The sequence below is a fragment of the Alligator sinensis genome, unplaced genomic scaffold (genome assembly GCF_000455745.1).
Source record: "Alligator sinensis unplaced genomic scaffold, ASM45574v1 scaffold886_1, whole genome shotgun sequence".
Taxonomy (NCBI): domain Eukaryota; kingdom Metazoa; phylum Chordata; order Crocodylia; family Alligatoridae; genus Alligator; species Alligator sinensis.
In genome coordinates this window covers 1,739,178-1,751,910 of record NW_005842040.1, presented here as the reverse complement: position 1 = coordinate 1,751,910, position 12,733 = coordinate 1,739,178, and the positions used below count along the sequence as shown (strand labels likewise).

The 12,733-nt window shown below is 51.3% G+C and overlaps 1 protein-coding gene across 2 annotated transcripts in view; it reads left to right on the top strand.

The window, feature by feature from the left end:
- The first annotated feature begins 1,123 nt into the window (after positions 1–1,123).
- The window catches only part of ERBB2 (erb-b2 receptor tyrosine kinase 2), a 49,678-nt gene continuing 38,068 nt past the window's right edge, over positions 1,124–12,733 (top strand). The window contains exon 1 of one of the 2 annotated variants that reach the window (XM_025202926.1): positions 1,124–1,450. Coding sequence is in view for 1 of the 2 variants with exons in the window: in XM_006022547.2 (XP_006022609.1) it covers positions 1,363–1,450 (88 nt within the window). In the remaining variant the exon portion in view is untranslated. The remainder of the gene's footprint in view (positions 1,451–12,733) is intronic. The other variant, XM_006022547.2, reaches the window with a different exon arrangement.

Sequence of the window (12,733 nt, the reverse complement as noted above, 5' to 3'; positions counted from 1 at the left end):
ATATTTGAGTGCCCCACAATTTTCCTTGCTAATTTTTGCACTGCAGTGTGGCAGGGCAGTGCCACTGTCCCTCTATACAGAGTGGGGACTGGATCACAGTGCATCTACATGGCAGATTCTCCAGTGTATACATACCCAAACTTGCTGTACAGGAACAGCTGCACAGAGCTCATTGTGAGCCAAGCTGTTTAATGGTAGTCTGGGTATCTTTGCACGTCAACGTAGGCTCAACCCTTACGTGACTTACCTACTATAGTCTCACACTGGAGCAAAATTGGGAACCTGGCAGCCACAGGACACTGGCAGCCCTCATCCTCTTGCTTTACATGAGGCAGGTTAAGGTGTTTGTGGTGTCTTTGGGCAATATTCCTTGCAGTTGTGCAGCTGGGTTGATTGTGTGGTTTTAGGAACAGGCTAGACAAGGACTTGTATGGGATGGTTAAGATAGGCAGGGGGTTGGACCAGATAGCCTCCAGAGGTCCCTTCTAGCCCTGTCTTCATGACTCTTGGGCTTCCTATGATAGGAAGCCCAAGAGTATCCTAACACTTGCACCTTCCTTCCCTTTTGAAGGGGTTCAGCACCCTCACAGCCAACTGGTGATGATGACAGGCTGGGATTCACAGATAGGTGTAATGCCTATGCTTGGCATTACACCTATTCTTCAAAGGATCCTGGTGTTAATTTGGGCCCAGGGCCCAACCCTTCCCAGTGAGAGAAGCCTTTAAAAGCCCATCCCCTTCAAAAGCCTTCAACCCCCCTGGAAAACCTAGGTGCGTATTTCACTGGTGTCTTGGGAACTGCACTCTTTTGGAAATCCATCGCTCAACCTCAGCCTGCAGAATGGCAGTGAAACCCATCTGCCAAGCCTCTCTCCCCTACACTCTCTTTTGTCTTTCCCTGGAGTGATTCCTAGAGCTGTTTGCCAGCTTGGGGGTCCTAGAAAAAGAGATTTCCCCCCCACCAAGGCATAGGCAGAGATCAGCCCTTCCAGGCTGCAGTGTCATCCTATTTCTTCACCTCTCACTTGACTCAGATCTGTGCCAGGGCAGCCCGGGCTGGGCTGAGAAGGAACGAAAGAGGCAAAGAGCAAAGTGAAATCGGACTGACCCTGAAGCGGCAGCACAGGGAGAAGCTGCTTTCCCAGGAGGCGCACAATGGTCTTGGCACAGAGCAGGCACGGAGTGCCTTACCACTCCCAAGGGAGTTGGAATCCAGCTCAGGGGCGCGCCGCACGTCCCGAGGAGGAAGTGCAGTAGCAAAGTGGTGTCTCTCTGAGCTTGCAAAAGCAGGGAAAACACACGCGCGAACTTTCCTGGCCGGACCCCCCTCTCTCTGCCAGAAGCCATGGGCTGGAGTCTGCAATGAAAACGATGATCTCTCCCAGCAGCTGCTGCTTCTTCATGGGGCTGCTTTTAGCCTCTTTTTTGCCAGGCTTCTGGAGCACCGAAGGTGGGTCACATTGGAAACGGAGGGGAGGGGGGAAAGAAATGGGGGAGGGGGTTGGAAACTGGAATGGGACGTTCAGGAAAGGGAGAAACTTCAGAGGGCCGGTGGGATGCGGGGGAAGGAAGGCAGCAGCTCTGGATCTTGAATATTCCGGACTCCAGCACCCCCGGGGGGGGCGGGAAGAGTGGGTGGAAAGCAACCCCCCAAAACTTCTGCTAAAGTTCATGGAACTCGCGTGGAGGCAGAGATCAGACCCACGGGAAGAATCGCGGTGAAGTTCCTCAAAGATTTAGCTGGGGAAAGCAGAGAACAAACTCCCCACCGCGAAGAGCCAAGTGCGAGGGGAGCCGGGAGCCCGGAGCCGGGGGGTGGGCAGGAGAAGAGCTGGTCAATTATTCGAGCCGGGAACTTGACCAGGGCCCGCGAGCCCTGCAGTGATCCCGCCCGCTTCAGCCGCCACTCCAGTGTTGTTTCGTGGGGTTCATACCCCAACCAAAAAGGGCGATCGCTGCTTTTCTGCCCCCGTCTCACTGTGCCGGGACCATGCCACAATCGGACGTGACCGTGAAGGCAGCGAGCGAACTGCAGTTGCTCTGGGACTGGCCGCGGTGCGGGGCCGGGAGAGAGAGACGGAGTTGGTTTTTAAAATGGTTTCTTTCATTCCTTTGCTGCTGCGCTGAGGCAGAGGGTGGCTTAGACATTTCGGATCTGTGGAGGGAGGTTTTATTGTTTGGTCGGTCGGCGATTTTCTTCTGGAGCAGAAAAAAAAAGGCAATATAAGGCAGGCACTAAAGTTTCAGGCTTGGCACTCTTTGCTCTCTGCGTGCGGGAAGTAAGAGGAGTGTGGCTAACTGGTAGGAGCCGGCTGGATCGCCCCTCAGGTGCTGGATGAGCTACACGGCTCGGCACATACACTTGCATTTAGCTCGGTGTCCGTAGGGTCGCATCTGGGCCACTGGATAACCCGGAGAGGAGTTTACTTTGCAAAATTGGGAGTGTGGGGTTCTAGCTGGGCTTTGCAGCAGGCGTTGGAAAGAGGTGTTTGTTTAGCAGGTTACAAAACACCTGATGGGGAAATAAGCTAGATGGCAAAGGTGTGGGTTCTCTGCATTGATGCAGATGGCAGTGTTGTTACCACCTCACCTGTCCTACCCGCTGGGTCAAGCCCTTTATGGCAGCTGAATGCTGTGAGGCTGCGGCCTTATGGCTACAGGTACATTTTGTTGGGGCAATTTTCACCCTGGGAGAGGAGAAAGGCAATCTAGCAGGTAGGGCTGGGGAGGGGAAAGGGGTGGGTAAGAATTACCTCATGAAGGCAACAAACAAGTCATGAGCATTTTCTGATTCCTTAGCTGGGTATGGGGAGGACTGGCAGATTAGGCAGATCCACTTGATGCCCATTTCTCTTAGCTCTGTAATACCCTCGATTTAGTGATAACAGGCCCTGAGCCTCAAAGAATAGTTTTTTGTGTCGGACCTGGCATCCTGAAGTGCTTCACAGACTTCACATGTACAAGAATAACCTCACTGCATGGTGATGCAGCCACTGCTGGGGTGGAGATGCTTCACAGTCTAGACTTTGCCAGGTGTAGTCCTGGCAGAAGAGCCTTACAACCAGCCTTCCCTATGTCCTACCTTCTCTGTGCTGAGGGAAAGCTCTGCCTCTACTTGCGCCAGGCTAGCTGGAACTCGTGGAAGGAGTCTAGATAGTCTATGTCCTTTAGCAGGCTGTGCCATGAGGCTGGCCCTGGTGACATGGTGGTCACAGTCCAGAAGAAGGCTACCCAAGAGTTTGACAGGAAGTAAAAGGAAAACTCCTTCAAATGGAATCCACAGGAGGGAGCGGGATTTCACTTGGCAGAATGTATTTGGTCAGGACAGCAGGGCTAACCCACCTGCTCGTGAAGGGTGGAGCAGAATCCCACAGGATTCCCATATTATATCAAGTAAAGGTAAGTTAGCTTGATACCTCAGCTGAAAGACAGAGCCTATGCCCCTGCTTGCTATGGTTCAGAGGGAGAGCTGCCTAGTGCCTACTGCTGCAAGAGCACTGTTTGGGTTTCCCTGTGGGTGTGTCTGTCTGCCTCTCTCTTTCTCATACACATTCTCTGTCCACACCCCATCCTATTCTGCTGGTGAGATCCTAGCAAACACCTGATAGTAAGTCACTTTCCCTAGTTCACACGCTAACCTGATTTGTCATGTTTACCTGCAAGAGAATATCTTACATGAACAGCCACATCAAATCCCCATGAAAGGGAACCCATGTGGGGAATGGGGGATATTCTGGTGAGATCAGAATGACAGGGTTCCAAAGCAAACACCAGCACCATGCTGTTAACACTCCTGGCATTAAGAAGCCTGATCTGAGATTTTTTTGAAGGTCTTTGCAGAGGCTAAAAGTCACATTAGCTCCAGTCCTTTCTGGATGGAGTTCAGCTTGTGTGTGGTCCCATATACAGGTTGCCGTGCACATGTTCAAGTATCCACAGCTCAGGCACCTGTAGAAACTCCCTCAGTCTGTAGCATTACAAAGTCATTGCTGCAAAACTACTTTAGACAGTGGGTGGTCTGAACGAACTGAGCCTGACCTGTAGGATGTGGGGTCAGGCACACAGGCCATTTACTTTGGGCGTGACTACAAGGTTTACATGCAGTTTGACCCCTGGGGTGAATCTCTTTTATTTATGTATGTGCATTGTCTGAAGTTTTTTTGTGCCTGTTTGTGAGGTCAGGGCATGTAAACAAATGGAATACATTAGATCTCTCCAAGATTGTCAGCAGGCTTTGGAAAAACCCGTGTTAGATGTATACAAAGACCTGTTGAATCACATCCTCCCCACAGGTTCAGATTTTCTCCCTGTGTCTGTTCTCTGTGTCTTGCCTAGTACCTTGGTTCTGAATGTCTACAGCAGCATTTGGCAGCCTTTGCAGGCTGAAGTGACCCAGCTCAGGTCAGAGGCAGACAGACTCTAAGACCCATCTAGCAGCAGTTCATGTGAAGTCTCCACCACCCTCTGCCACTGAAGCCCAATATCCCCGGGTTAGATCCAGTAAACTGGATCTGGTCCTCTGGTCATAGGTTGCCAACCTCTGGTCTGGAGAGATGGTGTTCTTGTTTTTTCTTACAATGTAATTCTGCAGCCTGTTAGGTGCCCCCCTTAGGAAGCCTTGTTCACATAGGCCATCTCTACAATTCAGGCCCTCCAGTCCGCTGATTAGATTTTAGTGAACAACAGATATTATTGTTATTATGCAGGGTAATGTACAGGCCTCAATTGAGATCATGGTGCTCAGTGCTGTATGAACCTAGAGTAAGAAACAACCCTTGGCTGAAAGACTGTGTAGGAGACAACAACTTGTCATTCCTAGATGTATGGTGTGAATCCATCCCAGATCTCCAACAATGCTATGATCAGATGGCTTTGCAGTGGCAAACATGAACTGAACATATGGACCCTCAGGCCACTTCCCACTGGAAAAGCATTGGAGCTCACTGGACCCCCTGTTAGTAGGCTTATCAGAGGGGGCTGAGCTGAAAAGCTGGACTTCCCTCCCTGTCATAAAACATATTTAGCTTCAGAGGCTATTTACAGTGCTTGAGGCACATGCTGGGAGATCACCCCCTGCTACCCTATCCTGGGGTTAAGCAGATGCTTGCAGTCATCTGGGGCTTTGAACAGGTTCTGTGTGCATGAAGCATTTAAAACCAATATACCTGAGAGGCCTGTTTGCCTCCTGTGAAAGTGCTGACTGCATGAGTGAGTCTTTAATGATTGATCATTGACTAACCTTGCCGGGAAACTGGGCTGCCTCACATTCCTGAACAAGTTTAATGGCCAAGCCCTGCTCCTACCCCTCGCTTTGGATTCCCTTGCAAGGGGTGTACAGAGGCCATACGGAGAGGGGGGACCAGGGACAGAGTACATACCTCCCTCCATCCCAGCTCCATCATTGCCCTGAAGCCATTCAGGAGGTAGCAGAGAAGGCAGAAGGGGGAAGGGGAGATCTTCATGCTGTGGATGAAGGGAGGGGTCTCAGCACCTGTGTCCTGCCTGTGTCCTGGACACTGTAAGTGCCCTGCTTAGCACATACCTGGTCCAGATGTACTTCTCCTTCTGCTAGGATGTGGTGTCATGGTCAGCCCTGAATTTTCTTGATAGAGAGTAGGTGGGATGCCTATGACAGCTTGCATTTCCCTGCCCCTATAGTTTACAGGCTGCCTGGTTTACATGGCTCTGGAACCTATAACCTCTGAGCTATCCCTAGGCCAGCCTGGCAAACAGCAGAATGAGCTTTCCATGCACACACCCTCCCTCTCTGATATCGCCTTGCACCTCATCACAAGGCCCAAGAGGTGGTTTGCTTCTTGGCATGCTTGGTCAGCAGGAAAAGGGGAAGAGGCCCACCCAACCCAGTTTGTTCAGGTACCAAAGCTGAGGTTATCCAGCAAGTGGGACAGTGAACACCCATTAAACACCCCTTAGGAAATGTCTATCTGTCTGAGACTCCATTGAATACCAGGGCTTGATCAAGAGCTGGAGAGGAAGGGTTACACATAGATACTAGCCTGGGAATGAAGAGAACCAATTTCATTTCCCTGCCCTACCCCATCCCCACCACTGGACCAGATCCTCAAAGGTCTTCAGGTGCCTAACTTCAATTGAAGTCCATGGAAGTTAAGCTCTTAAAGACCTCTGCAGAGCTGGGATGGGTGAATGCATTAAAGATTATGAGGTGGTAAATACAGCAATTCCCCTTTAAAATGAATGTTGTGTAAAATGTGTACTCATGCTCCACACGTATTTGGATCCAGTCTGAGGTAAAAGCCACCCACTCTCATTCTCTGTGGATCACATATTAAAAGTCAGGCAATCAAGCTAAAACTGGGTGCTCCCTCTGCACCACAGCCCTCCAGCACAATTCTCCTCCCATATTAGCAAAGACCTGCTCTCCTCAAAAGGCTGCACAAATAGGGTTTGGGGAAGTCCAGTGTAGGTTAGCAGGGTTCTCAAGTTTAGCTTTGAGAAATCTCTACTGTGCTATATATTTGTAGCTGGTCAGAAGGGTCCCCATGCAGAGGTGGGGTGGATTCCACCATCATTCCATGGGGGAGCTGCTATGGGTAGAACCAGAGCCATCCCTAGGGGTGTGTGGGGCCTGGGGTATATCAGTCCGTGCAGGGCCAGGTGGTGGTGAACGGCTGGAGCATGGAACCGGCAGCATGCGGAGGCCGTGGCGGGGCCTGTACAGCACTATCCATGGGGCCCCCCAAAGCACGGGGCCTGGGGATTCACTGCCCCACCCTCCTGGAATAACTCTGAGTGAAACCCTTCTGAAAACTTTGCCCTAGTCACAGGACCTTGGTTCTCCTGGCCTTTGCCTCAGGGAGGGCCCATCCTAGTTTCAGTAGCCCATTGTTCTCTGGGATTCTTCAGCAATCTTATGCTAGCAGGTGGATTTTCGACCTTGAGCTTTGACTGCAAGTATCAACTCATTGATTTTGCACTCCTGCTTTCCATGCAACCAGGGACACACACACACAACACACTCCCCAGCCAGGATTGTTCCACTGGCAGCAAACAGCTGCACGCATTTGGTTCTGATCTGTGTATCAGCCAAGCTCTGGGAACTCTTCTGGTCAAATAGCATTCCCCATGCTTGCTGGGTTGGCTCCCATAATCCTCTAGGGAATGATATATAGCCTCAAGAGCCCCAGGTCCTTCTGCATAGAGTACAAGAAGAGGCTTCAGTGTCTGAAAGGAATTCCTGCATTGAAATTTCCTCAGTGCTTGAAGTTAGGGGGTGAGGGGAAACAGGGGAAAACAGGTTCCCCTGTGATGGGGCAGAGCAGGGTCAAGCCCAGAAGGCCAGTCCTTGGCATTGATTATTTTTCTTTTTATCTCCCCAGTCCCTGGGGAGCTGTGGCAGCACACACAAATCACCCATGGCCCACCTTCTTTTAAAGGTAACCTTTAAACTCCCGCCAAGGCTCTCAAACCTCTCCTGAGCTTCCAGCCTCCCCTGAGTCCCAACACTGGCTGTTAAATGTTAACTCTTGAGTTCTGGAGAGCCCTGCTTGCTGTGCTTTGCAGGCCTGGCTCCCAGACCCAGGCACCAAGGAGGGGAACCCAAACCCAATCTTCACCAAAAGCACCTGGCTGAGGGACAGGCTGGGACTAGAGAAAATTGATTTGCTGCAGATTTAATCTGTGTTAACACCCCCTCTCCGCTGGCCCAGCGTTAGCAACAGAGTGGGGTGGTTCTCGTCTGCCTGGTTTTTGGCTTTCAGATTGTAGGATCACAGGAAAGTAGGGCTGGAATGGAGATACAAGGTCTAGTCCAGGTCCCTGCTCAGGGCAGGATTGTCCCTGACTACCCCATCCCAGCCGAGTGTCTGTTCAATCTGCTGTTGAACATTTCCAGGGATGGAGATTCTACCACTTCTCTGAGTAGCCTGATCTAGTAATAGGTGCTGGGATGGTAAGCCTCAAAAACAAAGGCCTATAGGAAGATGTCCTCAAGCTGCCAGCCACAGTAGAGCTTTTATTTCTGTAATCCTTCAGCTACTGGGGCAGTGATAGATGTGCAAATCAGCTTTATCAGAGGCAATCAATATGGTGGGACAGGGAGGCAAGACCTTACTACAAGCTGCTGCCTAGAGCTACTGGGGGATGAAACAGATTCCCCTTCCAAGTTGCCGCTGAAACAGACAGACAGCTCAGCTGGAGCCAGAATTGGTTGCGGGGGGTGTCCAGTGGGTCACACAATACTTCCCACTGGCCAAACCCTCCTGATCTTTGGCTAAAAACTCTCATCACCTTCATTGGTTTGCCTCTATTTATCCACTCTGGCTCCTGATTTATTCCCAGCCCCTCACCTCTCTGATTCTGTGCATTTGGTCTGGTCTCCCTCCCTCTTATCTGCCCTTCCCCTCCAGCCCTCTCTCTCCCGGTGGGAAAGCAGCAGTGTGGCAGACTTCTTTTTGCTGCAAGCACCTCTCTTCCCTGCCCCTCTAGAGTCAGCCCAAGCAGGGATGAGGTACCACATGAGGAAACAGCAAGGCTGTGATGTCTTGTGGGTAAGACCAGGCTCTGGTTGTGGAAGGAAGTACTCTATATGAGAAGGTTGGTTTCTGGTGACTTCAGCCCCACAAAGAGGCTCTGACCTCTACCCATGAGACAGTGGGGAATCTGCTAACCTACGAGTAGGTGGTCCCCTGTTTGTTCTCCCTTATGCATGTTATTTGGGTGATAGGTGGGGAACCAGGAGGCTAGACAAGTCTGGGGTGGAGTGAGTTTCTCCAGCCTCTTGATCTTTAGTGTCCTGTCACTATTTTTATTCTTTTGTGAATTTTAATCTTGCTTCACAAGATGATCTTCCTGCTGCTTTGCTTCTTCAGGTCTTGGTGGGAGTAAAACTTAGAAAAATCCCATGCAACCCTCTTTTCTCCCTCTTCTTGGGGAGTGGGGGTGAGAAGGGATTGATGTAATGGTCTTTTCTATCACAGAGGGCTCTGGGTTGGGAGAGTGTCCTGGGAAATGCAGCCAGGTCTGCAGAGCTGCAGAGCTAGCAGGTTAGCAGAGTCTACCCTGGCTAAGGGGTGGGTAAAGAATAAAAACTAGAAGAGGGAAAACTAAAGATCTGTAGCCAGACCTGCTAGCTTCCCCATCTGACAGGGGTGGAGTGCACACTGCATGAATGCTTGTTTGCCAAGCCTTTGCCTTGCTGCCACTCCCAGCTACCTGCCTTCATGACATGACTCTACTCACTGCCTGTTTACTTGTAGATCATGGTACCACAACACAACAGGGGGCTGCCAGTAGTAATTCCCCACAGCACCCCAGCCTTCACAGGGAGGGCATGAGTGTCTGCACATGAAGTGAGTTTGGGGTCATGAAAGCTCATCTGTACATCTCTGATTTAGTTAGTCCGTAAGGTGCACATTTACCCTGTCTTCTGCACAGAAGAGGTCAGACACTGATAGGCTTAGCTGAGGTCTTAGACAGGTCAAATGGTCCAGCTGACCAGGGCAATGGGAGAGGGAAAGGATTTCAGCAAGTGTGCTGTGGACAGGCTGGAGAGGGGTAGCAGAAGAGATGTGGAGTAAGGTACTGAGCCAGGACAGGGCTTGGGCAGAGGGAGAGAAGATGATGATAAGCCTCAGGTTGGGAGTCAAAGCAGAATCTATGGCTGTTGAAGAGACGCAACCCACACTCTCCTCCATTCTGCCTGGTCTGACCTTGTTTTTTGACATTTAATCGCAGACTTTGTAGCCCATTCCCTGGGAAGAGGGGAAGCTTAGAAGAAGGCTTCACAGACATGTTCCATGACTCAAAGCAGGCAGGGGGGCTGCTAGACTCAGATGGCTTTAGGCACAAGGCAGACTGGTGCTGGGCAGCTGCTTGGCACATGGGGAGCTGTCAGTCAAGCTGTCTGGCTGCCTGGGGAGCAATCTGTTTCTTAGCAGGGGCCCGGAGGCGAAAGGCTGGGAGGGGTAGATGCATAATTGACCGCTGCAGGGGGGAAGAGTGGGACTGTTTGGATTAGGAATCAAAAAGGGTGGTTAGGAGTTTCTGTCTGGAATAACCAGCTTGTGGCAAGGTGAGAAGAGAGGGAAAGAAAAAGGCAAGACAGCATCTCGGCATAGATCTGCAACCTTGACTCGCAATCCTGCGCCTTGCAGGCCTCCCCACGCAGCCTGGAAGGAATCCCTTGTCCTGCTGCAAAGTCACGTAGTCGATGCGTGAGCTCATCAGGAATCTGGCGAATGGAATCCTGGTTCCCGTGATCTGGGGAGGAAGCCAATGAGCTCCCACCGGGAATGAGGGGAAGGTCAAAGGCCCGAATACTGGCCTGACTCTGGCATGTGTGACAACGCAGTTTGCTTTTTATTATCAGGGACTCGGGGCACCCTGAGCGAATCCTGATGCTCACCAGCTGCTGCCCCTCCTGCACCCTCTTATCTCAGTAGTGAGCGATTCAGATTCCCTCTCCTCCCTAGATGCTTCCCTTAATCCTAGGCCCCGGAGAAGAGAACTGAATGACTCCACATGGCTATGGAAGGGGAGGCAGGAGCGATGGGGATGGACTCGTGGGTTGTGAATCACGGTTTTGCTTCTGGTTCTCCCACTGTCCGGTGGTATGACTTTCTGCAAGCTGCATCAGCTCCATGGCTTAGTTTCCCCACCTACCAAATGCTGTGGCTTTAGGCAGCAACTGAAAACCAGCAGTAATGACAATTTAACGTGGCCAAGATGGGCAACACAGGCACCCTTGCCTCCCAGGAGTGTGGAGGGGGTTTGTCCACATGGAAAGAACTTTTAAGATCTTCTGATGAAGGGTAAAGGAACATGAATATAAACTTCTCCAGTGATCAGATTTGGAAGCCAGTTCCCCAGCTGGTGGAAAGGGCTCAGAAGGTTGAGCCGATCAGGGCTTCTGCTTCAAAGGGAAAGGATCAAATGTTGGAAGAGGGGGAGGGTATCTCTAGCATGCTGGGGGATGTAAATGAAAGACATGGCTGAAGTTAGCTGCTCTGTAGCTTCAAAGATCCTGGCATAGGCAGGAACCACGATTGTCTCTCATGGGAAGTTGGGAGCTGGTCCAGTGTGTTCTCCCCACACCTGCACTTGCCCGTCCCACCCAGGCCATGGTGAAGGGTGGAAACCTGTGCCCCAGGTACCAGGAGGGCCAATATGAAGCAAAGGCCCTCTAGGATAACAGAGCAGTTTTAGGGAAAAACAGGGTCATGGAGCCCTGGAGACTGGGCAGAGGATCCCGAGGGGTTCTCAATTCCTACACATCCTGCTGCTCCTGGACCAGTCTTCTTGTCTGGGAACATCTCAAGCCGGTTTGCTGGCTTGCCTGAGAGGCTTGAGTGAATTTTAATCTGTCCTTCCCCCAAGGCCCAGATATGCATTCCCAACTCAGGCCTTTCCATTGATCTGGGCCATAGAGGCCTGAGGCCTACTACCGTCCGTTGCTGGGAGACTGTGCACAGACATCCAGAGAATGCCTGGGCTGCAGGGAGTTGACTTTATTAGAGGCCCTTTCAGGCCATTGTCCACTGTAGAGTCCCTGCTGCGGATTAAACACTGGGAATGAGATGTCATTAGTGCAGCTGTCTCTCTTGCTGGGCAGGAAAGGCCAGGAAGGAACAGGACAGACTCTCCCCTGGCCCCGCAGGCCACACGCCAATCTACCCCATCCACCATTGCTCAGTTCTCGCGGGGAACAGCCGGCCATTGGCTCAGATATAACTTGGCTCCTTCCCCCAAGAGAAGCATGCATGTGCTAAAGGAGTATTACCCTTGCACCATCCTAGTGGTCAACCTCCCTAATGAGGCTCAACCCTAATTAGGAGCTCAGTCTTCCCCCTTCCTCCTGCCCCAGCAGGGAAGACCCTTATTTTCCCTGCATGAAGAGAGAGGAAGAGGTTAGGCCACTAGTCTGGGCCCAAGGAGGCCCAGGTTCTTTCCTTGCAGTGCCAAAGTTTCTCTTTCTCTGTATGACCCTGAGCACATTTTTCTGTGAACCAGGTTGCTCCCTACCTCGCCAGGGAGCTGTGAGGACAAAGATAACAGCTTGTGAGATGCTCAGATATTATGTGCATGAGGCCACAAAGTTAGATCAGCAGTGATTGGGAAAAGAGAGATGGGACTGAAGATGTAGCGTCCTGAGGGAGGAAGCTCTCTCTGGTCAGAGGAAGCTAAAAGGATGGTGACCCTGAGACAATCTATATGTTCATCTTGAGGAGTATTGGTTTCTAGGGAGGCCAATATAAGCCATAGAGGATTGGTTCCCTATGTATCTATGAATCTATGCTGGTGATTACATAGATGCTAGGGTCGGAAGGGACCTCAACAGATCATCGAGTCTGACCCCCTGCCTAGTGCTGGGGTCAGATGACCCCCAAGGTAGGGGAGAGCACCACATCCCTTGAAAGCTCATTCCAAATTTTGGCCACCCTTATCATGAAGTTCTTCCTGATGTCTGGCCTAAATCTGCTGTCTGTCATGGAGGTTGATGGTATGCTGCAACACCTGGAGAGCACATGCCATAATGTTGTGATTGGCACATGGGGCATGCACTGTTGGAACACAGGATGCCAGGCACCCTGATGGCACATAGCACCTTGGGTGCTCAGAGAGTACACCACTAGCAGTGCAAAGGGACAGCTGCAGCCAAGCAATAAGGCTGGGCAGTTGTAGGTGAGGCAGAGATGACGGGGAGGGTTCGGAGGCTCGGCAGCATTGCATCAGATGCTTTCTTTTTAAAAAACGC